We start from the raw sequence: 27,024 nt of genomic DNA, 5'->3' as shown, positions 1-27,024 counted from the left end.
ATCCCTTTACATGAACTTTTAGGAAAAGCAGGCTCTAAGGCTCATGATATGTATTAAAATGCTACATATCCCTCATCTCCATAATTTAGCATCCTATTGATGGATAATAAAATTTAATGCTTTGTTTCCTTCCTTCCTCCCTCTACTTCTCAGTACTGAAATTTCAGTCATGAATCATTTTTAGACATTCAGACACTGAAGCAGAAGATGCTGAAAGAATTAAAGCAGAGTTTTATATTCAAGATTATCTCAGATCTCCACCCACCAATCTGATCTGGTTAATGCCGGTTTTCTGCTTTAGCATATTGCTAGTTTCTTTGTGACCAGTTATATGAGATGCCTTTTTTTCACACAAATCCATTAAAATTGTTGGTTTTGCTTGAAGGCTTCAAGTGATTTTAGTATGGGTGTCCGCTCCAAGCTGATTTATGCCAGCAAAGCCCACCATATTAATAGCATGTTGATACTGCTATGCTAAATATAATAATCAAGAATATGAATAAATATATGCAAATAATTTTTATTAATAATTAAAATGATTAGGCACTCTTTCTACAGAGGCATAACAGTATCCACTGTCTCATATGGCACTGCCTGGCTTACCCTGGTTTTTGGCCTTCCACCTCCTACCCCAATCACTCCATGCATTTGAAAGTGGATGAAAGGCTGATCCAGGGAGATCAAATGAGCAATGATGTGAAGTCCTAACTAACAGAGGAGAGAACAGAGCTAACCATATGTGATACAACATTAATCCCTTTTCCTCCAAAGCTTTTAGTGTTAGTATTGTAAATATTCTGATATTTTTGTATCTTGGAAATTTCATACCACCATGACTCTGAGCAGGCATATTCTCTCCACTGAAATGGCAGATTTGCAGGCAGTGTGCTTGAATCTTTTCTGTTTGCAGTAAGTGAAGAAATCTAAAATCTTTGATTAAAGTATGTAGATGGAAAATGAAATATGGAAAAAGAGTGTAAATTTAATGCTAAGCAAAGTATGAACCAAGAGCAACATATGGACAATTGTTTCCTTCTCCTGTTTCTGCTTCAGTGGTGGCAACATATTTTTCAATTTGGATAAGTAACACGTACATAAAGTATTTTATCATTCCCTTGGAGATTTCCTTACAATGCAAGTTTTTTCTAATATATGGCAAAATAAAAAAGACTTAGGAAAAAAGTGCACTTTTACTTGATTTCTCCATGCCTGCAGTAGTCTTCTGTATCTTCGCTGTTGAGTGAACGGTTCATTGTATGGCAAAAGATATTTCATTAATGAATATTGCAATTTGAGCTTCCTTCATGCCTTGGAAATGCATTCAGAAGCTTTCAGTATGGCTTTGGTATTTTGGGTGAGATGTGGTCTCCTTTGCACAACTTTTGATTCCACAGATATACTGAGAGATGAGAAAGAGGGAGAATTGTAATTGTGATCATCTGACAGTTTCTTCTTTAAAAATAAATTATCTTATGAGCAGGGACTGCAATAAAGACACAAATTGCCATCAGTTTTGTTATGCTGAAGTTGCCTTTTCAATTTTTTCCCCTTGCATTTCTTCTCTCTACCTCTTCTTGAATGCTCCTCATGACACTCCCTCAAGGTTATTTTCAAACATTTCTATATTCTCTGTAAAATCCTGTCCCAACTCCCCTGGATGGGTTTTAGAGAGGGGAAAGCACAGCAGCTCAAAGCTTTGATGTTGTATGACAGACAGTGCTACTGATGAGCCTCTGCTTCTCCCAACATGTCCACACACAGCTTACATTTATCCCCGGGGAATTTCCCAGGATAATGCTGTGTGGATAATCGTGCTTTCCTGCAGCAGAGGAGACAAGGCAAACCTGCAATTCAGCAGCTGTCGTGCTCTTGCACATGAAGAAATACTGTCAGTGGGGAAAGACATTAAAGCACTAGGTCAAACTGGGACCTTGCAAGGTGGGAACAGCACTTGGTAGGCAGTGCATTTTCAATAAACCAAAATTTATTAAATTGAGTTCAGATTAATTGGGTCATTTTTCATAGTGATGATCAAAATCATCTCCACACTCTGACTAATAATAATGAGAAATAGCTTCTATCCAGTGGCTACCCATTTTAATTCAGGCATTTAGCTCTTCATTTTGTTATAAATGTGAAACTTTTGTAGTGTTCTGAATGCAGAGGAATTCCTTTCTAGCCCAAGAAAAACACAATACAAAACCAGAGCATCTCTCTTTTTTTGCCTTTCAGAGTGACTATTCTGTGTCTAATCCCATTAGGGTCTCAAATTTTATTTCAGTGATATTCTTAGTGTACATGTCACAATTTTTAAGGTTTGGAGTTTTAGTTATGGACACAGATACATTAGAAGATAAATGTGAGGGTTTTATGATAAAACTAGGCCCCCTTTCTATACTCAGATACTGTCTTAACTGTACTATCAGGCTGAGTTTAGATCGCAAATATTTTTGACATTACTTTTTGGACAGACAGTAGCAATAAAAGAAAAATTGGAGGTAAAATAGATTAATTTGAGGGCACCAAAACAAGGACATCATCTACCTGCATCAAGTGGGGCAGAGATGTCCAGAGGGGAACCAGGATGGCTGGGGGAAAGACCAGGGAGTGCAGAGTGTGCTGTAGCAGTGGGCAAGAGAAACTGCTGTGGAAAGAGTCAGACCCAAAAAGCCAAAGTTAGGAGTGAGCAGAGAGAGTGAACATAGGGGTGCAGTAACAGAGGAAATAGGTGGCTTGTGTGAATTCCCAGTCAGTGGGATAAGATTTACTGAAGGTTCAGTGGTTTTCAGTATGTCTTTCTTTGTCATTGTAGGGGTGAAACAGCTTTATTTACCAGCTGTGAAAACCTCTGCTCAGAGCTCTGCAGATAAAAATTAATACACAGACATAAAGATCAATCTGTCTGTGTATTTCTAGAAAAGATGATGATGTGGGGAAATGCAGTTTTACATTTCCTATGTTTCTCCCCCAGGTTGCTACAACAATTAAGATATGATCTTCATTAAAATCTCAGACCAACAGGACTACTCAATGACTGTCAGAGGTCTATTTTGAATGAAATCCAATAAAAAATAATGGATGTATTTTCAATAATCAGTAACAATTACTAATATAGTCACTTAACAAGACTTGCTGAGTGGAAAAGCTATTGCCAGGATGCTGCATTTCTCAGCTTTTATGCTAATTAAATGTATTAGTTATCTAGACTTCTGCCTTTAAAACCCACAGAGAGTCACAGCTTGCCTCTTAATTTCAGATGCTGCAGAATTTTCCCCTGGTGGTGCTCCTTCAACTGTCTTCTGCAAATCTCCTAAGCCACAGAAATGTTTTACAGATGCACCCCAATGCAAACACATGCACTGACGTATGTAAAGAGAGTTAACACTAATTAAAGTACCAGCTTATTTCCCTGAGTCCCAGAGTACCTCTGCTGCTGAAACTAAGAAATATGAGCATGTATTTAAGGAAGTACATTTCCAGCAAACAGTCTTTTATCCTGTCATTATTGTTTAATATTTGCTTTTGGAAGAGACAGTGTCAAAAAGAAATAGCATATGAGATCTGCAGCTGAGAAATGGAATTATTAAGCTTTAGTTGTCTAGATTTTTGAACCTACACATCAGACCACTGTAACTCTTCAGTTAATGGGGTCTGTAATTCCTGTTGTTGTTCCCTCCTATGAAACACTTGGTCACAAGTTTCCTTACATGAGACAAGATCATAACTCCCCAAGCAGAGGTGTGGCTCCAGTTGTACACAAGCAATAAAAAGTTGTACCACTGTGTGGTATTTCCAGGTTCCCTGCATGCCACAAACAGCTGAGCTTGTCAAGTCCACCTGCCTTGGAGGGAAGCAAGGAAACCCCGGGCTCCTTCCACAGACATCCCCTCTAAGCCTCACACAGATGGAAGACAATACAGAACTTCAGAAGGTTCATGCTGCTGCTGAGAAGTATGGGGTTTTTTTAAGGCAGCAACTAAAAAAATTCTGAAGTGTGCAAGGTGTTTTAAATACAGCACAATTAACCATGTATGAAGGATTGCGTTGTTCATGGTGTGAGATGACGTCAAACAAGACAATGAGAGCTCAGAGTGTAACTCCTGCAAGAGGCTTAAACACCTGCCTGCACTTCTGTGATAACACCTTACAATAATTTGACTTGAGAACATCCCCAGTTGTTTTCATAATTTCACACAGCATGCAAGATTTTTCTTATGTCTTTAAAAATTTAGTCCACAGCTCACCAAGACTTAAATGAGGGAGTCTGTACTTTTATAATTTTCTTTTCAAATAAGCCAACCTAGCCAAAAACATTTATAAAACTAAAAGAATCTATAAAGTTTTAGTTCATCTAAAAATAGACAGTCATATGAATGGCTTTTGCACTCCAAAGACTGTGATGTTTATACATCTGAAGGCAATAAATGGGTATATAGATGCCTAATTCACAACAGAACATAATCCAAGTGTTTTAACCTGAGATCAGAATCTCATATCTGTTTTCACTTGAATAAATAGCAAGAATAATCCTCATAATCATTTCAGTGCAAGTAGTTACTGTAGCAGCAGTTTCTCTACACAGAGCCTAAATTCACCTTCAACCCTGCTGTATTCTTGCCTAGCTAATCCAGTTAACCAGGCACTGTGGGCTCTAACAGTATTGCCAATTCCTGATTCCTCATCCAGATTCTTCAAGAGGAGTTAGAATACTTGGCTGCTTGATTTCAGGCAACAAGCAATATGTTGTTGACATCTCCTAGAATAGGGACATTTCTTAGAAGGGTGGTGTGCTGAACTAGGAGTTGGGTTTGGGTCAAATGTGGCCAGCCATATCTCATGTATTCTAAACAGCAATGTGCATTAATACACATATTTATTTCTCTGTGAGTTTGTTTGCAAATGTTCCTTCTTAAAAGCGTACAAAACTGTCCTTACAAATAGCTTATTACTAAGATACGTGCTTACAAATAGCTTATTACTAAGATACGTGAAGCTCAACATAGAAAGGTGTCATAGGACATGCTACTGATGTTTCGGGTAGTAGCAGGTCAGTTTTTTAACCATTTATGAAATTTACTTTTCTTTTCTGGAATAGACTGTACCTCCCTTCCTGGTGTACCGCAGCAAACTTCTGCATACATTAAATCCATAAAATTACCCAGAAGGGGAAGAATATGCAGGACATAAAAGTTAACTTGTCTGTGGAAAACATTCAACATCCTCTTGGTGATATGTTCTGATTGTGTATTTTATGGGATGCCAGGTGGTCAGTTTGAGGAATAAAGGTCCAAATACCAATACCCATGTCAGAGGCACAAGCCAGCAGGAGATGCTGTCAGTGGTGAGGGTGATTTGGGGCTTCAGATCAGAGTGAACCACCCAGCCTCACATGGCTGTTTCCTGACTGCTGGTCTGCAGCCCTTCTCCCTGCTGCACTGCTGCAGAAAATGTGCTTATTGGGAATTTTCACCGCTGCATTGAGCCCAGGCACTAAGTGAAAGCCTGGAACCTTCAGAAGATGCTGTTTCTTTGTTTGCCCTGCACATGAAGAGCACCATGCTGAGACACACTTTAGTTGCCAGGCCTGTTGACCATAATTGGTTGCACTGTGGTATGGATGAAGGAGACAGCTGTTAAATAATGTGATAATATTACTGTGGGCGCTGTTGTTCTAACAGGTGTCACATGAACTTTTAGGTATAGAAGTAGGTAGAATGTTTAAGGTAAATATTAGGGATATTATACAGTAATTATGCACTTAAGAACAGTGGCTGACAACCACACCTGTGTGCTTTGAATTTTGTAAATTTTCTTTTTGAATTTGCCTGATAAGCTGAGCGTACTCTTGGGGATGCAATACATCTGAATGGATCTGTTCCATATTTCATGCAGAGAAAAACAAAGGAGCAGCTATATGAATTTCAGTCATTACAAAACACCACACTTACGATGCTGGCTTTTACAACAGATGAAGCCAAATGTGCTTATCAGTAACAATGTTCTCCTGATTTGTCTTTAGGCAGAGGGCAAATGTCATCAATTTCTTCTCTCATTTATTTTCACACATGGACTTCTGCCTGTGAAAATCGGAAGAGAGCCTATGCCTTCTACTGGAAGGAGACTGATAGTCTTGCAATTGCTGGCAGAGTACACACCAAGTACATTCTCCCTTATTTCTAGTCAGAAGCTCTCTACACAGGGCCATGGAAGAAAGCAGCACCATTGCAATGCAGACACTTTCCTGCTGTACCAGACAATTCCCTCCCAGTGCCATGCTCCAGTTAATGCCTAATGAGTCGTGCCCTTCCCATGCTTATCAGAGGTGTCACCTGCTCTTAAAAGCTGATTCACTCAGAGTGGTTTGACCCTTGGACACGTACACCCAGAAGGTCTCAGTAATACTTGACTCTATAACACAGAAAATGTTGAAGTCATCAGCTGTGAGATTATCAAAAATTACTGCCCTGTGGTGATTTTGCATGACTCCTCCACGTGCTCTACTCTAGGAAACAGTTCCAGCAAAGGATGTGTAACATTTGTCATTACTTTAAGTCCTTCAGGCAAAATGAAAACTAAGCATTAGATTGCTTGTGCTTATAAACGTTTAGGTGAAAAAGAACCATTGTGTCAGGAAGATATAAAAGCTGAGTTTATAAGGCTGCAGTGGTACTTTCCAATCCTATTCTCTGAGATATCAGCACACAGGAGACAAAGTACAAATTCACAGACTCCTTTGGGTAAATCTTTCTAGCTTTTATGACATTTAAGAATCTTTGCCTATTTTTCTTGCTACTGTAATATAATTACCTCTGTGGTAAAGCAATTTTGGATTATCCAATAAGAAAAATATAATGAAATAATCTGTGTTTAATATTTTTATTTTAATTTGACATCTGTGTGATTTCAGAAGTCCAATGAAGACTATTATCTGGCTATATATATCCAGATATTTGAAAGATTAGCTATAGGATTCCTTTATTGTAGAAAGGTAATTTTCTTCAAGCTGGGATAACAACATATATTACAACTATTTATCCATGATAAAAATGACAAATAGTGTTTCCAAAGCCCACTGGCCATCCAGACAAATATAGATATCATTACTGCCACCTATTGCTACAAGGAAAGAATTGAAGATGTTTTCATATTTGTATATTTCCACATGGGGATAAAATTGGAAAATAACAAGCTTGTTCGAGTTCAGGCATTTGTAAGTAAACATGTTTTGATATCTTCTTTGACAGTTTTATTTTCAGAGCTATATAAAATTGGCTGGAACAAGTGTTAGGTAAATCCAGCATTGTCATGGACACCTGGTAAAAAATAGTACTAAACTAGAAAGGAACTCCAGGCACAGCACAACTCAGCACCACAATAACTTGTTTCTATGTAACTGGCACTACAATCCCAAGCCTTGAGCCAGGTGTTCAGATATTCTTTAAATGCACTTGGAGAGGTAGGGCCTCCAGTCATGGGTGAGAGCTTTTTCACTTGTGAAAATTACTACAGCAGTTATGTTTCATACAGGCTGGACAATGGTCTTGCCACACAGGTTGTCCCACAGAAGGAAAAGGCTCCAAAATGTGATAATGGACTGGATGGTGGGAGTTTGATTAGAAACATGTAAATGCTTGCTACCAGACAAGTAGTTGGAAGTAGTTATGGGTTATTTTATTTCTGCATTAAAGCCCAGGAAGGGAAATTGCAGAGAAAAACAGAATGCTCTAATACCTCATCTTCTCAGCTTATTTTCAGTTTTACTGAATTGTTTAAATTTCAAAATTACAGTGATGCACAAGGTCATATACTGTCACAACATTCATTTGAGCAGGAACAGAAGACTCTGAAGATCTTTTTATGAAAGGACAGTAAGTGGCAGCAATTACTGCCGAAATCTAAGCGAGTGGTTTGTGAACAGGCAATCAGAGGCCAGGAGCTGTCAAAGTCTTTCATTCCCATTCATCTAATTGTAAATAACAGTAAAGAATTTTGAGATTCTTACTATGATCATTTTTTAAAACCATTGAGCAGTTCTGGAAACTAGGAACAATGTTGGTCAGGACAAAAAAAGTAAAGATAAATGAGTGATCAGGTGTTGACAAAGGGAATAAAAGATTCATCTCACTTCATTAAGGCTTTTTCTTGAGCAAAAAAGAAGATACCTGGAACCTACCTATCTACCTCTGGAAGATACCTCAGTTCTGGGCTACCCTCACAGGAGCAAAGCATGTTTGGAAAAATTAATCTCTGGGTGTACAGTAGATACCTATCTACCTCTGGAAAATAATCTCTGGGTGTACAGTAGATACCTATCTACCTCTGGAAGATACCTCAGTTCTGGGCTACCCTCACAGGAGCAAAGCATGTTTGGAAAAATTAATCTCTGGGTGTACAGTAGCTACTATATATTGAATTTTCCTTTATCCAAAGTGTCAATAAATTCAGCTACAGAAAACCTCAATATCTATGCAGTCACTTCTTTTATGAGCTGTATGCCTTGGATATTGGTATTATTTGTGAGTGTAATAAAAAAATAGGAAGGAAATAAGGTGCCTCTCTGTGGAAATCAGAATTTGTTTACATTTCTTTCCATAACTAGGAGAAAACCCTTTATCACACATTATATGGTTCACTTCAGTGCTCTAATCCAGTGATGTCTCATGTGAACTCAAATAATCCACAGTTGAAGCTTATGTTTCCCACCTTATTGCCCCTTTTATGGCTGTTGAGAATTGCTATGCACCTAGTATTAATCTTAATGCCTATTTCTATTTAAGGAAAAAAATATTATCATCGGAAACAAACTGCATGATTAAGAAAAAACCTTTAACTCAATACTTTAAGGTTTATCCTACACAACAGTTGAGTTGTTAGCACTGAAGAGAAAAATGTACTAGAAAATCTTGTATAGAGTGGAAACAATGTTGTCTGAAGCCAGTGTAATCCTAATCTTGTATAGAGTGGAAACAATGTTGGCTGAAGCCAGTGTAATCCTTCCACTGACCTCAAGGGCCTTTGTCTGAATCCTTTTCCTTTGTCTGAATCCTAATCCTTCCTTTGCATCCTTATGAGAATGCAAAATCCATCTAATTTGATTTCTCTGTTATGTGTTGAAGCTATCTTTGAGAAAATAAACCCTTAGTGTTCTGCAAGGACATGGGTTGCCTTCACTGCCAGCCAATGACTTTTCAGTGATTCACACGTGAATTTTGGGTTACTACACCCAGACTGAGATGAGCATGTTTTGTGACCCATGGAGTTTTGTTGTCCATGGGCTCGAGGCATCACCACTGCCCTGGAGGAGGAGGTAGACAGTGTCTGCATTTGGTGTAGAAGTGCTTTCCTCAATCAATTAGATTAATCTTAGCTGAAGTATCTCTAGCTGGTAGTTCTGTTATTCACATCAGAAGAATTTTTATGAAATTATCTCTTGTAGTAATCAACTTGAGTTTAATTCTCTGTTCTAAAAATAAAATATTTGTTTATCTTACCTTGGTTTTATGGAATATGAATCACATTCATGTTCCAAAAGCAAATAGAGAAGTTTTTTGACCATGTAGATACTATTATTTGTCTCATGGCACCTTACAGGTCTCTGCTGCTGACTAAGCAATTGAATCTATTTGTTCTTTATTCACAAGGAATTTTTTTGTTTAGCCTTAGATCTTTTCTTTTTTGTCTGTTTTCTTACAGATCCTAAGAAATTGTATAACCAGAAGGACTGATGTTATTTAAAATTACTGCATAGTACCTTTTAAAAATAATTTTCTGTAACCTACCCAAAGTTAGTTGTTTTCAATGTGAGGTGGCAGCCACTGAATCAGCCGTCAATGTTTTCTTGAGAAAAATAGGCAAATAATGGTTGAATTCACCAGAGATACTCCTTTCTTTTGTAGATGGATATTTCAAGTCCAGTCAGTAAAAACAGAGACAAAATGTTATGAAGTCCTGACTGATCACATCACATGAAACTTTTTGTGAGATTGTATTGAATTTCAAGCTTTAGAGCAAGTGGCATCATCCCATGTTTTTCAGTCTTTTTATTATAATTATTTAATCTAATAAGGAACACAAAAGTGTGACCTCTGGAAGGCTATTCATGGTCATTAATTCAGGTGAGCAATTCAGATTCTCCTTTTGATGTATATATATATATATATATATATATATATATATATATATATAATTCCTGTCATTTTATCTGACACTAGCAATACAGTCACCTAGATTTAGTCATTCCTACTGAGATTTCTCAGAATCCTCTTTAGGTGATATAATCCTCATTCTTTTACCACTTACATAGATAATAAATACTGTGTTACACCTCTCCAGTGATGAACTGCAGGGCATCTCAATTTTAACCTCATTTCAGGATGAAGATAGGCTATTTATTCCTACTATTTTCTTCATGAGCATTCAAGCCCCATGATAGAATTTAAGACGTGAAAGCTCTCACTAGCTGCCAGCTGCAATGGACTATATCAAAGACTCACTAAATTCCCCATATGCAGTTTTCTCACCACTTTCTTCAATTTTTCATGAACTTCCTAGTAGTCAAAAGGAGGGGAAGTAAGACAGTCTTTGAACTTGGATACATTATTTTTCCTAGACTCAGACTAATTCAGGGTGGAAGAGGCCTCCAGACACCTCTGGCATAATGATTTTCCCAAAGCAGGGTCAGCCTTCAGATCAGAACAGGTTATTTGGGATTTATCCAGTCAGGCCTTGAAAACCAACAAGGATGAAGTCTGCATGACTTCTCCACCTCTTGACTTAGAAACCCACTTCTACTTCATAACATCAGAAGGAAACTGATAGAAAAGGTAATTAAGACTGCAGATTCTTGAACCCAATTCCTTTTATAACCATTATGAGCCTTTCCAGGGAGGATATTCTGACTGGCAGATGCAGTGAACATGAATTGAGCCATGTGCATGGTTTTACTCCATGCAGAGAGAAAATCTTCAAGCACATGGGATGCACACGGAGCCTAGATGTTATAAAAGATACAAGTAGATTATTAATCATTCTTTCCTACTTGGAAATTATATGCAGCATCTTCTAACTCAACTTCCATTCCTTCAGGCAGTTTTATTTTGCTATTTGTAGCTAAGGCAATTGAAGAAATCTAGAAATGCTTTCATAGGCAATATCAACAAATGGCAATTAAATGGTGGGATTTTTATCTTTTTTTCTATATTGTTCACACCTTTGAGTTTCTTGACCCAGTTTTGATTTTACTTATGCCTTGTACTGTCACTGAGCAAAACACTTTTAAGGTTTCTCTACTCTCATTTCTATGTGCCTCTGATATTTCTTCATACAAAAACAATTGGAGTAGTAGTGATACAGACTGACAAAGCTGTATTTATGAGATCAGTGTCAAGGAGGTTTCCATAGCTCTGCTGGTCATTGTTTGATGAATGGTGAGAAAGAAGCCCAGGGCATGTCTGAATTCAAACTATGGTGAATGTGATCCTTGCAAAAGTCCTTCAATTTCTCCTATGAGCGGGTTCAAAGTACTTGGATTATGAAATGAGTGTTTCAATTAATTCTCTTAACTAGGGATATGTGTAACAGGGAAATCCTTAAGTGAAAGTGCTGCATTTCGCATCCTGCTGTTTAAACATCTTGCTAATGGGAAATTTTTTTCAGGAAAATTGATGTGTAATCAAACCAAAATTTCACTTACACAGTATGTTTGAATTTAAACTGCTTAACTAAAGAGGATTTATCTTTTAAATTCACTAAAACAGTGGTTTAGTGAATTTAATTATTTATCTAGAGAAATTAAATATAACAGAGTCCAGAAGCTCTCAGTCCTGAATACATCCAGTAACTTGTGATGCACCTGGGCCTGCCAAGTCTTCCCCTGGACCCCTCTGAACCTTCTGTGCCCTGCTCCTGGCTGGCAGTGCTCAGTGCAAGGGCAGAGCAGTGCCCCTGCTCCTCTGCACTCTTTAGAGCTCTCAACAAGCTGCCTCTGGAGAGCAGAGCTTTTAGTGCTCGCTGCAAACTGGGGCCAATCACCCAGCAGGGAGCTGCTGGAGGGCACACTCTGTGTGTAGGGTGACACTCTGTGTGCATGGTGGCACTCTGTGTGTGCAGGGTGGCACTCTGTGTGCATGGTGACACTCACTCTGTGTGCATGGTGACACTCTGTGTGCAGGGTGACCCTGTGCTTGTCCTCCTCACCCGCCTCACAAATCCGCGCACCTCGTGCATCTCCCGGCATGTGACCCCAGAGCAGCAGTATCTGACTTAATATACCTTCTGGCTTAAAATAGCCCAGGACTTCCACTCGCTGTTAGACCAGTTTAAAATTTCCTGTTTGAGGTCTGAGGCAGGGCTGTGAGTCCAGCAAGTTGCCTCAGGGAGTGAGGGGTTGTGCTGCTGTGTGCAAGGCCATATGCCCTGTGGTGCCTGCCCCCAGTTACAGCCTGCCCCTGAGCAAAATGAGCAAAGCCAACAGAGAGGAACATCCCTCAGGTGGGAAAGGCTTTGTGGTTTGTGCACATCTGTATCAAGTATCAGCCTCTGCCTGAATTAGTCATGGAAGGATAAGCACGGATCTAATTTTACCAGTGAACTTTCTGAACATTACGGACACCAACTGAATGAAGAATATATTTGAGGATACATACAGTTGTCAAGTGGATTTGTCAATGTCTTCTCTGGTGGCTATAAAAATGTATAGACTGTTTAATGATGAAATACCACAGCAGATATTCAAATTGTTTGAACTGATCTTCTTTAAAAAAAATGACAAAAAAGGCACTGTCCTGTAATGAGCAATCCCTGGGTGCTGTATTGTCATACACATGGCAGTAGCTCATAAAGATGAATTTATCCTTTTGATCAGTTTTATTCTTGGTGAATTGCTAATGACTGTACAATTCTAATTCTTCATTTTCTTAAACTGGGTGTCATGGTTTGAGCTTGGCACAGAGCCAGTGCCCCCCATGAAAATGCTTTCACCCTGGTGTCTGCTGTGAGATGTGACCAGGAATAAGCAAAACAGGCTCTAACTTAAACATAAAGAACACTTTATTACTTAAACTACAGGAAAATAGGGAAAGACTATAAGGAAAAGAAAAAAGAATTGAAAACTTTACAAAAACCACTTTCCCCCTCCCCACTACCTGACTTTCCTAATCTGATACATTTTCTTAAATCATCAACTGCTCAGCCTTGGCCCCACACTTTAGTATACTCAAACTGCAGTTCATGAAGAGGAAAGGAGTCTTTCTTGTTCTATAGGCTTCTCCTGGAAACACACTGAAACCTCGTGTGCTTCCCTGTCACTTCGGCACCGCCCGGAAAAAGTCTTTTTGCCGCTTGTGACATCTTCCTTCTATGCCCAGTGTTCTCACCACTGACGCATGGCCAGAGCTGCTTTTAGGGTTGTCTTTCAAGGATGCCTTGTCTCACTCTAAAAAGGCACAGTCTCTGCTTTTGGGACATCTGTCCCCCCCATATTTTTCCAACCCCCTGGGGCCGGGGGGTCTTCACGAAGAACTCTCCTGGTTTTGAGCCACTGCTTCCTCCTAAATGTAGTCTGTGTCACAGGAACAACTGAGTCCATGGCCACAAGAAAAGTCCAGCCAAAGGGCCATTCCAAATTATCTCTCCTCATTCAATCATCTCTACGTTCTTCGGGCCAGGTCTTTGTCTCATCTCATCTCTTATCTCCCTTCTTATTCAGCTTCGAGGAGGATTAGCATTTTTGCAAGGCCCCAATCATGTAAGAAAGGGTTAAAAGTTTTAGTCTCTGTCTGTCTCGGAATGCTGGTACTCTCACAGGTGCTGCTGCTCCGCCGGCCAGGCTGCACTCTTCTCCCCCCTTTTCTCTTCCCGGGCTGGCTGCTATCACATTCAGACGCCGGCTCTCCTCTCTCTCCCTCCGGGGGGGGATGACTGCCCGATGTCTCTTGGGGCTCTTCCACCCTTCCATCCTTGAGAGCTTCCTCACCCCCATCTCTGTCCAGGCCCCGGGCCTACCGCATGGCTGCCCCTCCCCCGCCCAGCAGCAAGGCTGGACAGGGGAGGGTGATCTGACTTCTTCGAAGCGACGTCCCAAGAGAGAGTGCCAAGGGCAGTGACCTGCTTTTTAACCCCTGTGTATTCTCGGAGGTGTGTCCAAACTCCACTGGCTACACCAGGTGCCAGTCTCAAACCCAAAACCTTCATTGGTTTGACTACAGCTTCTCAGAATTCTCACTCCTTCCTGGTCAAACCACCACACTGGGGAAAAGAGTTTGGAGAGCTGTTGAATGTATCACTGATTTCAGGAAGCCACAAAAAGACCCAAATGTACATGTGTATGACCCCAATCTTTTTACCCACATGAGAAGTGCAGAGACAGTTTGTGCTTGCTAAAATTTGGGAAGGCAAAGTTTAAAATATTCAATTCAACTGTCAAAACTATTACTTACTTGCTTACTTCCATGGAAAGTTATTGCTGTATTTTCAAGTCATGAATCAACCACAAAGACTATTCAACAGGAAATCACAATTCCAACTCTATCAAAAAAATGTTATCAGAAACCAAAGACAAAATTGCCACTGGAAAATATAGAAACCATCTGAGCAGTAACTCCTTCAAAAACCCTCTCACCACTTGAGAGATTAGATATAACATTACATTTAGAATTGCATAGGACCTCCTACGCTAATTTAACCAAATTCAACAAAATACAAAATTCCAATTTTAAACAAAACACAGACATGTTTCATACTATAAACAAATATACAGTTTTTCTCTCAACTTCACCCATAAGAAATCAGGGAAGGAAAGATTATAGTGTTGCAAATGATATGCCAAGTGATTACAGGGGAAAGGAAAGAGAACTCAGAGAGTGGAAGATTTTGGGTGAAATAGGCTCTAGGACTGATGTTCTTTGTATTACAATAGGCTCTAGGACTGATGTTATTTGTATTGCACAAATAACTAGAACTGCTGCTGAATCAGACAATTATAGGTAGCCAGTATTTCACAGTGAAATATTGGTATAACTTTAAATTTCCATGCCAGATAGTTCTTCATAATGAGATCCAGTTCCTTACACAGATATATATATATGCATTCTACATTATTTCCAAATATGCAGAGAATTATTCAAACTAATTTCTTATTCATACTGTTTCCTCAGCTTCCACTACACAAATTATAAAAATATTTTAGAATACTTCATGATTTCATATGAATCTCAGCAAGGGCTAGAAAGCATGGAATCCAGAATGCTAAGGAAAGTGTAGGTTTCCTTCTTCATTCAATAAAGATGTGAAACTTAGATGATGAGTTCATATCATGCAATCAATAAATATATTATAATTGCTTTTTCTATCCTATTCATGTGTAATGTTGACTTTAGAAGTCCTTCTACTTTATATTTAGAAAAAAAAATATGGTGTAACACATTTTCCTTTTGTGACACTTCACTTTTTTTATTATTTCATTTATGTGCACATTGGGGAAAAAACTTTCCTAAGAAATGTTTAAATTGGAATAATCAAGCTAGCTCTTATCTAAAAGAGATTACAGAGGTGGGAGTGTTTGCAGTCCATTTGTAGACATTCAAGAGCTTATTTTGCCAATTCATGATTCCTTGCCTTTTGAGGTAAGTGGAAAGTTCAGCCCAAGGGCCAAAACTGTTGCTCAAGTTGCTCAGCTGCTGCTCTGCCACTCTGGCAATGCCTCACTGAGAACAAGGAGTTTCAAACCTGCATGAAGTGCTGGCTGTCAGTGTCAAGGCAGTGCCACCTAGCACTGGCCTATCAGGCTCACCCCAAGTGCCAGTGTCAAGGCAGTGCCACCCAGCACTGGCCCATCAGGCTCACCCCAAGTGCCAGTGTCAAAGCAGTGCCACCCAGCACTGGCCCATCAGGCTCACCCAGCCCCAGCTGAGCCTCACCAGGGCCATTCTGGCCAACAAAGCCAAGACATGAATTTTCCCTGAGCAGCTCCACACCAGTGGCAGTAATTCTGGGCCAAGGAAAGAGGAAGGGAATGCCTGAAAGTGGTGGGGAAAAGTTGCTTCCATCCCTCCTCACAGCAGCATGAATTTGGGTGAACAGAAAATAATCCTGAAAGTGCAACTCTCTAGGGCATATTGTTCTCTTGTGCCAAGAATGGCAGAGTTGAGCTGATGCTTTAGCCTGTCATAATCTCCACTTTCCCTATCCCTGCTCCTTTCCCCAGCATGGTATTTGGTCACAGACAGCCAAGTGGGGATCTGGGAATGACAGCAGAGCTGCAGGACACACTCAATTAGCACAAGACAGATCACGGGGCTCTGTTGTGTGTGAGTGAGGATGCACGGCAGATTAGCAGGGTCTGGCAGATAGGGTAAACCACCTATGCTTCCAATTAAATTATTTCTGTCAAATGTGGAGTCCCTGAAGCAATCAGGCACCTTCTAGATGCAAGTCTGCCTTCTCATTTTACTGCTGCTATAAAGAACAAAGCACACAATCTTGAAAAACAGACCTATGTCAATGCTAACCATATGCAAACAAAACTACAATAAATGGAAACCTAGAGAGACTCTTTAGTATGCATGTTTTCTCAGGGCAGCAAAAATATGTAGATAAAAATCATTTGCCTTTATGTATTATATGGTTTTCTTTGGGTTTGTAATGATTTAAGTGATTTAGTCCTCACACCCAAATGGGGAAAACTTTAAAGTTGCAGATTTTCTTTGGGTACAAAATGTAATGTTTTCCTTTCCTTATTTTCCAGGGACATCAAACCTGACAATATACTGCTGGATGAACATGGTGAGTATTGCTTTCCCTCAGAATCTCTAATTCCTGAGATCTCAGTGGCATGCTCATGACACACTGTAAATCAACCTCCAATGTTGAATTCCTACCTAAATCTGGGCTTTCTCAAAAAACTCTCTCAGACCACCTTGTGGATTTTGTAGTTTTCCCTCCTATTGCCAAAGAAACGTGCAGAAATTTTCAAGGTCTGAATTCAAAGGAATTCAATATGAATTGAGATAAGCAGGGACATTAAGTAAAAAGAAGTTAGTATTTTATTAACAGGATTGTGTGGATCACCATAACCCCTTTTTAGGTGCTTACCAATACAACAGTACCAAGCACTTTATTTTCTCTTTTAGAACTTCTGAAGGGCTAAGAAATTCCACATAGCAAACTATTTCTCATGTGGATATCTAAAATTATCTTTCTAAAATCCAGATAGGGATTTTGGAAATTTGACTGCAAAGTTTCTCTCCACACATGTAGCTCTGGCTTAAATAGCATAAAAAGGAATAGACAAGAATAAATAGCTTTGAACTTTTACTACTAATTCCAGGTTCGTCAAAATAAAAGATATGGTATGAAAGAAATGCAGCTGATTCTTTTAAACTTAAATTTTAAACAAATACTCTCTCCAAGAATTATTTAGTTAAAATGGCATATATCTTCTTGCAACAGTTTATAGGGAAAACATGAGAAATGTAGTTAAAAGAGGGCATTGATCTTGTATCAGTTAGAACAGAAATACAAAGAGGAAAAAGCCTAGCTAGAAAAAGGAGATGTGTGCTTGCTACCGTGGGAAAGTTTACTTCCAAAACTGATTAAAAGCAGAAAACCTCTGAGAAAATATAATATTGAAATTATGCCAATGATGGCATTATGTTTCAAAATCTGTTGTAGAGCTGCTGGATACACAAGTAAAAGTTGATTAGAGAAGTAACATTCAGCATAGATGATGTTTGTTCCTGGGAACACAAAAGCTAATAAAGCTAAGTGATACTGGAGTTTTAAACTATCTAGAACTTCAGCAATTTAATGCTTTAGACCCATAAGTGCTAATGTTCCCAAGACTCTGGTATCAGCAAACAAGCATGAAATAGAAATATCTTGCCTTTAAGTCCTGGTAAATTAAAGATGTCAATAGCAAAACAAAATGAGTATGAGTGTGTTAAATCTCTGATTGACAGCCTTGGAAGCACAGTCACCTTTATCTCTCCCTGCCCCTCATCAAGGTCAATTAGTGCACAAAACCAGCCTCTTGTGGCTAAAACACAAACTCTCTTGTGAGAGCTTTCCTATGAGGCCTCAGGCATCACAAAGAACTTACACCACAGTAAGCACTATGATGCAAAATGAAGGGGATTTTTTGTGATAATAAACTATTCAGCAACAGAGTTATCTGCAGGCAGCTTGGAAATTTTGGGGTGGATGGCCTCTCTTCTGCAGAGCAGCAGGGTGCTGCTCCCTCATTGCACACCTGCAGACAAGGGGTGAAAGAACAGACCTCTCCAGACAAGCACACCAATCCTGGTCAGCAGAATTTATCAATTCATGCATTCAAACAGGTTCAAAGAGCTCTCACACAGTTGGGGAAGGAATTCCCTGAAGCCTGTAAAGGGTCTATACACTTCAACTCACTAATATGGACAGTGTCTGTTCCATGGTAATTACTTCAGGCTTACTTTACAGAAGTGAAGCTCTTTTGCAAGAAGAAAGCTATTCTTGAAGTCTTTAACAGCTCTGATTAAGCTGCAGCATAGCAATGCCATTTTAACAAAATCATCAGATTTTACTCAATGGAAAAATATGCTGAATATATGCAACACAAATATATTTGGCTGCAGAGTAAGCGTAACAAATTCACCTAACATGAGCTTAACCAGGTGTACAGGAAGGAACTTTATTTTAGCCTGTGGCCTCTAAGATGGCACAACAGTTTCCTATGTGCTTGACTTTACCCCTAGGCCTTTCTTACAGTTCATTAAAAAAATTATGCTTACACAAAATATCAAGTAATTGGATATGCACAACATTTCTGACTGAGACTTTGTCTCAGGGACTCAGATTTCTTTGGCCTCACTGAAGAAACCTATTCTGGCTGAAGTCAAAATTTAGGGGTACACCATGCACATTACCTTACATCTCCAAGCAGTTAAATTGACTAACTTTCATAGCATATACCAAGAATGCATATTATAGATATTTGTGCTCAGTAAAACTAGTTTCACTGCAATTTATCTGTATGGCTTACAGGCTATACCTCAGGAGTACAGAAGTAATGAAAACAAAAGATTTTTCTTAAAAGTGATCAATCTAATTTACAAATTAAAAAGAAAAAAAAAATAAAAACCCATCACAGAAAAACATAGACGACCTATTCAAAATCATTCTGGCAGATGAATCCTGAATTTTTCCTTATGCTTTTCATCAAAGCCAAATCTCAGCACTGCTGATCACATGTTCTGATGCATCAGTGGAAACAAATGTTTGATGATCCTGAAAAGCAGAATGTTACATGAGAATGGGATAACCAACCATTAAAAGTGGTGTTCAGCCCCTGTCAGGGGATGATTCCATGGTCTCCTGGAGAGAATACACATCCAATCTCTGAGAGAGAAAGTAGGGATGGTTTCAGGATTCATTCTCTGAACCAGAATCAGACCCTCTAAGGAAATTAATTCAATCAATAAAGCTCCTTTTTAATGCTTTTTTCTCAGCTTTCCCAGAAAGCTCTTCTTCTTATGACTAACACTAATCTCTAATATTAGTAGTAATTCTCTGTTCTGCTAACATATATCTAAAATAGAATTATTCCAGTGACAGCTGAAGGGACTGCCTCATGTTTCAGGGAGCTATTGCAACTGCATTGTACAGAAAAAAGCATTTTAGAATTCTCTCAGTGATAGAATTCTGGTTCCTCTTCTATTCCATTCATTTTAATGGTTTAGAACAATATAACTGAAGTGACAGCACTTAGATCTGGAATCTAAGTTTGGTACATGTATTTTTGTCTAAATATCAAAGAAATTAAAGATATCTTTAAAAGTTTGCATGATCTATTAACTATGATGTCAAAGAGGCATAGAATTTCTTAAATGCAGTAAAACAAGCAGTGGTAAACAGAGTAATAAACTGACTTTTTCAAGAGATGATAACATTATTCCTACAGCTCTTTGGTAGCACCATTGAAATTAACATTGCTGGTGGTTCTGCAGAAATTACAAGCTCTACATTTGCATCCAGGCTTAGCCTCTTGCTAAGTGACCACACCATCAATACAATCTGTTTACAAAGAGCCTTTAAGGGTTTGAACACCTCTCAGGTAAATTTTCCCCAATATGGTTTCATTCAGCAAAATCCATGCTTGGTTTACCGAGCAAGGACTCCCTGCTAGGTCAGATCCAAGCCCTTGGCCAGCATTTTATTGCAACTGGTGACAAGAGGAAACATTTCTGGAACATGTTTTTTGCCACTTTGCCATCAGTGTTGCCTATCACCCACAATTTTTTTGTGGTAGGATTTTAGAGCATCTTTGCGTATTCCATTTAGAATGTGAAGAAAGTCTTGTTACTGAGTTAGCTGCCTTCTTGAAGCTGCAGCTGATATTTGCCTTTACAATCCCCTGGAGCAACAAATTGTAGAAGTTTACCATCCTTTAAGAAAGAAAATGTTTTCTTTAATATGTTTTAAAAGATTCTTTAAAAAAACAAAACAACAAACAAAAAACCCAAAAAACCCAAAACAAAAACAAAAAACCCCAAACATCTAGAATTCCAGGATTTGATGAATAATAACTTGCAATCACCAGATTCAAGATATTCAAAGACTCCTTCAGCACCCTCCTGTCAGCAGAAGACCCTCAGCTTTTTCAATGTCTCCCTACTGGGGAGGTGTTTTCTCTGTCTCTCTCTTGCCGTAGGTGGAGCAGCTCAGTGATGCTTTTCCAGCAGTAAACTCTGCCCTGCCTCATGCACAGGAGCTGCCTGTTGCTCTGTGGGCAGCAGGATGCAGAGGAAGTGTTCAGAATCTTCCTTCATGATCCATCCCTTACCTTCCAGAAAGGCATTTTAAACATAAACAATGAATACAACATTTCATGTGTGCTATTTTGATTTTGCTACACGAAATCTAATTAAAGGGAGAGAAAATAATGCACTGCAGGAGAGGCAATTTTCATTGCAAATCACCTGTTTGGATCAGTCTGAATGGATGGGATGCAGCAGATGTTTTGCAATGGACAAATGCCAGTGACACTGGCACTCTAATGGAGCATCACTTGCAATGCTGTCATTTAAGTGGCAGAACTTCATATATATTTCTATTTCTATTATCTGTCAAAAAAAGAGAGATAATATTAGGCTACCAAGATCCTTGCAACCTTTCATTCTACAGTGTACATAGAATTGCTTTAAACTACTGCCATGAGTTTATGTTTTTCAGTTATGATTTTCAAGAAGCCTTCAGCCACAGTGTTTTATGATGGCAGAAATAAACTGCAAATATGCTACACTCCAGCCAGCAGGGAGTAGGATACCACCTTGGAATTGTTATGTCAAGCTGGGCTGTGAGCACTGATTCTTGTCATGGAAGCCTAACACTTCCCACCTTGGATAAAGAGATGCCTTTTCTTGGTTCATACTTTTTCTCTGCCATGTGTAGAGGGCTTCCTGACCTGGGCATCTTAGGAAAAAAGTGTTAATAAAATCCAGGCAGGTTTTTCAAAAAAATTGCGGAGAAGTGGGCAAACCATTTCATTGAAGACTTCTACTGTGTCTCATTTGGAGAAACAGCTTAAAGTTTAGCAGTGGGAAGTACCTTCTTAAGTACTTCCCCTTCAAAATCAGCTCAGATCTGACCAAATTAGGGTCCTCTGAGAATTTCAGTTCACACATGCACAGCTGCACAATTAGAGGTTGGCTGATACCTTTCCTGTGGTCTTTGAGCTGGAGCTGGGTTAGACTGTTGGAGCAGCATGACATTTTGTTGAGACTTCTCTTCCTCCGTCAGGCACCAGGGTAAAATCCATCAGTCAATTGTTACACTCTTCTCATCTCTGGCAGCAAACATGATTAAAAACCTCCCTTGCTCAACATGCCCAAAGCCTGAGCCACTCTGTGGATTGAATGAGACTGAGACCTTGATTAAAAAAAACCCACACAAATTTGTCACTCAGAAGTCTAGCTCAACACATGATATATTAATCATGATCTGAGTGCAGAGCTAAGACGGGGAAGGGAGTTTCATGTCCTTCACGGCACTGTCAGATGTAATCACAGCAAGGATGGCATCTGCATCACTCCACAACACCAGTCCTTGAGCAAAGATACAAAACCTAACAGAAGACTTGTCAAATTAAAGCTTTACATAGTTTCAAGCTGGATTTCTATTCAGTTTACCTGCATATAACAAACCAGGATTAACAGCTATTACTTCACAGTGGTGGAGCTATTGAACCCATGCTTATCATAAACTTATAAACTATCCCAGGAAAGGAGTAATTGAAGATTTGGGCCATTCAGCCCCATTAGTGCAGTTTGAGTCATGTCTGACTGCTCAGGCAGCACATTCTCAGGCTGACTTCTGCCACTTACTGTTCATCTTGCAACCTGCTGTCAAATGAGTGATGATTTGGGATCTGTTCCTGTTATATGCACATCTTCTGCTACTGTGGATCTAATATTATACTTATTGTGTGATAAAAACACCATTTGTCTTCTCCTCTCCCTCTTTTCCCTGAGAAGACTCAAAAAAGGCTGATGGTGACCTGTAGTGGATGCAATTGCAGGCAGTGTCACAAGTACCTGAGATGTGAGGGGTGACTGTAGCTGGGGATGAGACAAATTTCACACCCAGCTTCACATCTGCTTCTGCATGTTACTTCTGAGAAGACAGAGAATTACAGAATAACAGAATGGTTCTGGTTGGAAGGGACCTTCAAGATCATCATGTTCCAACCCTCCTGCTGTGGGCAGGAGCACCTTCAATCAGAGCAGGGCTCAGAGCCCAGCCCAGCCTGGCCTGAACACTGCCAGGGATGGGCATCCACAACCCCCTGGGCAACCTGGGCCAGTGTCTCACCACCCTCCAGGGGGGTCTCTGTTGCCTTCTGATACAAGGCAGGCGGCCTGGTTTCAGGAAGCAGCACGGCGGCCCATTTCCCCAGGGCCGCTTGGGCCTAAGAAACACGCGGACACCAATATGGTGGAGGATCAAAGGCCTTTATTCTCTCTTCCCATGGGGTTTTATAGTCTAGGGGGCTTCTACGTCAGGTAGGGGTCTGTCTTTACCATCTATGGTTAGTAGGGATGGAAAGTTACCTGGGCAAGTGGAAAATTACCGGAATCCGGTTCAGGGGGCTACATTCCTATGTTAATTTTCTTATCTAAGGGGGCAGGGGCCCTGTCTTCCCGTAACATCACGAGATCTTCCGAACGCCAGGCCCTATCTGCTACAGGTCTCTCAAGGGCAGAGAGAGAGAAATCACCTCCCTCAGCCTGGCTGTGCCTCCTTTGATGCAGTCCAGGACAGGGTCAGCCTTCTGCAAATGCACACTGCTGGGGCATCTCCAGGTTTTCATCCACCAGAAACCCCCAGTTCTTCCCCCCAGGGCTGCCCTCAATGAGTTACCATACCTCCCGATGTGTGTTCATGTCTGAGATTGCCCCCATCCAGTACCCTGCACTTGGACTTGCTAAACTTCAAGTTAAACTTGCTAAACCCAACTTCAATGGGTTCTTGTGGGCCATTTCTTATCTTTGTTCATGGCATGAGAAGATTCAGGGGGGATCAGCAAAAACAGTTCAGGAGCGCAGACAGGTAGTGGGTAACAAGAAAACTATTCCATCACTGTGCTTCCAAATTGATTTTTCTAGTTCAGAATAACATTTAATATTAAGTTTCTATTAATGTAACATATCTTTCAAATTGTGGTTTTTTTCCATTATCCCTTAAATGTTAGATAAAGTGAGGAATACTTGCATGATGTGCTATTTTAACTTCTGTTTTTACTTTGTGTAATTGCAGGACACGTTCATATCACTGACTTTAATGTAGCAACCATAGTGAAAGGCTCAGAAAAAGCTTCTTCTATGGCTGGCACAAAACCCTACATGGGTAAGTTCTCAATACATTTAAAAATGTAAGAAAAGTTGCATATTAAGGCTGACTAATGATATAGAAAAGGGATTTTAAGTTGTAAAAGCATAAAATAGATGTGATCAACTTCTTTTTTTGACAGGATATATGTGTGTCAGCAGTGAAAATCTTCAGAGATGGAGGATGTTGTTTGGATGTACTTTCATACAGGAGCTTGATCTCTACACTCTTCTAGTCAGTTTCTGTTAGGTTTTGTGAATTCAAATTCAGGAGAATTTGTGTATTACTTTCTGTAAATCCCCACACCTTGAGACAAGAATATATGATATATTTGCACCACAACAATATATGGTGTATCTGCTTAGGTGAAGTGTGCATGACATACAGAGCATTAGGAGGTCAAGGGAAAGATGGGAGATGGAAAAGATTTTACCTTTTTGCACTAATGGATCTGGTCTAAGCTCACCTCAGCTCATGTAGTTGTTTCACTCCTGAAGCCTCCTCCCCACTCATCAGATTTCCACCATATCCATCAGCCTCATAAGAAGAAACAGTACCAAAAAAAATCTCTCCTTTCCTTTATGAAGGCTATCACACCATCCACCAACTTACTTTCTCTTCATTGCACCTTCCTCATCTCCTGGAAATATAAAGAAGCTGCAAAAGCCCCAGTTGCAGTCTTTACCATTCAGAAAGAACCAAAAGAGTCACCCTTGCATTTATTTGGAGCCGTAAGAAGACAGCAAAACTTTAAGAGCTGTAAAAATCCTCTGTTTCAGATGAAGAGTGATGGGTAAGGATTCTCTGTTGCACAGTTTGGACACCAAAGCTTCAACAAACCAAACATTAAGTGTGTGACAGATATGGTCAGACATTCATTGGTGCTGCTTTCCTCCTTTAGTTTATATCTTTTACTTTGTGAGGAATTCTAACTTCAGTGCAATTCTACAAGGAATTTTCAGTTTGCAGTGACTTCTGATTGTAAGGCTGTATCACTTTCCATGTGGCTTCTCCTGAGATGTTTAGACTATGAGACAAATAGAAAAAAACCAAAACTGAATTAGGGAGGTTGACTTTATAGTTGCTGACAAGCTTCTATTACCAGGAATTCAAACCACAATTTAACCTTGGTATAACAAGACAAAGTAACCTTCAACCATGGTACCTGCTGAGCACCAGAACCAAGGAAACCTGGCAGTTTCTATAAGACATGCCTTATGCTATGCTGATTTTCACAATGATGACAGTATGAGATGTGATGAAAGCCATTTACCCCTCTTGAAGTTTTATAAAGTCTTACTTTCATGTGGAACCTGTTGTGTTTAATCAGATATGAGGGGACTCTCCAGCCTTTCTCCTAGCAGAGGCACTTATAGGATTTCTCACTTCTTGCTATGGGAAATTTAAGGAAATAAACAGAAAAACTTTATCTTTAAAGCCTCCATTTTTCTTTGAAATCTGATTGAAATAGGCTGAGAAATTGCTATGGAGAGATTTGTTCACATGCAGTATGACAAAATGAAAATTGTTTCCAAGGAAAAAACTGAGTGAATTGATATTGTGTTATAAAAATGCCCTAGCTGTTCTGATTAAGATGACTATCTTGTAATGCTAAAGCATGGTGTGAGTCAGCTCCTGCAGCCTTTGCTTAATCCCACTTCACATCAGCCTTTTAGCCCCAAACTCTTTGCTTAATCCTACTTCACATTAGCCCCAAATATTTCAGCCTGAAATGTTCCTTGCCTATTTCCCTACTTATTAAAAGTTTATGCAGAATGCACTGTACCTGAACCTGAGTGTTTCTCTAGAAACTCTGTCAGTTTCCATGTTCCCCCTTCCCAGCCCATTCAGTCAGACAAGTGAAATTCCCACCACACATAGGAATAAAGACTGGGACAGCAGTATGTGTGAAAGAAGCAAGGCCACCAGGCTGGCAATGCAGGACAGGGCAATGCAGGACAAGGAAATGCAGGGCATTTCCATCTGCTTCTGCTGCTTCTGCAGCTTTGCCTCGTGGGAATCCATGATATCAGAAAGTTTTGGGAAAGCTGCAAAAGGCAGGCCTCAGAGACAGCAGAATTGTGATTAGAGCTAAGCAGCAGCCATGAGATATGTCAGCAGAAAAATTATTTAAAAAGTAGAAAAGCTAGGACAAATAGAACAATGGTCTGTGTATTAATGCTTGTCTAGAATAACTCTCCAAGCTACAGAAAAGTTTATCTAGCAAGATATGAGGAAGTTTTAAGCTTAATAATGGAGCTCCGTCCATTGTGTTTTAAAGTTTAGAAGCAGATTTTGTATTCAAAATAAGCAGGCATTGTTTTAACCAAAGGTATGTGCTTATAGTGGTTGGATAGAACTACTGTCAATGTGCTTTTGCTTTGTGTGATTGGTTAATAAAAAAAACTTATGAAGTAAGTTGTAACATAAAGCTCTTGGTCTGCTGCCTGGGATGTGAGCTGATAGCATCTTCCCATTGTCATAACCATGGAATGAGACTGATGCTGGAAAATAAAACAGCTCAAGGCATGTTCCAAGCAGTCCCGGCCAGTGATATTCCTCTCAAAGCCAGTGACCTGAAAAGCTGAAATGAGATCAACTTCTTAGAGTTTGGGGGTCCTCCAGGTTTGTCTTGTGTTTTCAGGTGGTTGGGACTGTGGAAGGCAATGTGTGCCCTCTGCTGATTTGGGAAACCTCTGTGCCACCTGTGCCTGATTTTACCTTCACAAGTTCACGGCTCAAACCTTTTACAATGCCTGTGACTGAGGGTGTTGTCAAGGCTTTGTTGTAGGAAGAGCTTTATGTAAACTTGTAGAGTTTCAGGCTGTCATCCTGCCCTGGCAGGCAATGCAAAATGTCCTTTGGGACCAGGCTGGCTTTGGGCAGGCACAGCTGCTGCCAGCAAACCACCACAAGCACTGTGGAGGATCCCTCCATTGCGCAGGGATGTGGGGCAGGAGAGCCAGGGCAGGCAGGACGTGGTCCCTGCTGCACGGGCTGCTCTGTGCAGCTGTGACTCCTTCTGCCTGCAGAGGGATTTTACTCTGGCCTCTGTGAGAAAGGGAAGTGTGTTTGTTGGCTGGAAGCACCTCTGTAAGGCCTTGCTACTTTCAACACTGTTCTTTACAAGTGAAAAAACCCCCCAAAAACCAAATAAAAGGA

At 39.9% G+C, this 27,024-nt stretch overlaps 1 protein-coding gene across 4 annotated transcripts in view; it reads left to right on the top strand.

The window, feature by feature from the left end:
• The window catches only part of STK32B (serine/threonine kinase 32B), a 163,349-nt gene that overhangs the window by 93,382 nt on the left and 42,943 nt on the right, over positions 1-27,024 (top strand). For all 4 annotated transcript variants that reach the window (XM_074541751.1, XM_074541750.1, XM_074541752.1 and 1 more), the window contains 2 exons: positions 16,742-16,779; positions 23,791-23,880. In XM_074541751.1, the coding sequence (XP_074397852.1) occupies positions 16,742-16,779; positions 23,791-23,880 (128 nt within the window). The remainder of the gene's footprint in view (positions 1-16,741; positions 16,780-23,790; positions 23,881-27,024) is intronic.

The sequence above is a fragment of the Zonotrichia albicollis genome, chromosome 5 (assembly GCF_047830755.1).
Source record: "Zonotrichia albicollis isolate bZonAlb1 chromosome 5, bZonAlb1.hap1, whole genome shotgun sequence".
Classification (NCBI taxonomy): domain Eukaryota; kingdom Metazoa; phylum Chordata; class Aves; order Passeriformes; family Passerellidae; genus Zonotrichia; species Zonotrichia albicollis.
The sequence above is the reverse complement of the archived record's forward strand: the minus strand, read 5'-3'. Positions and strand labels throughout refer to the sequence as shown.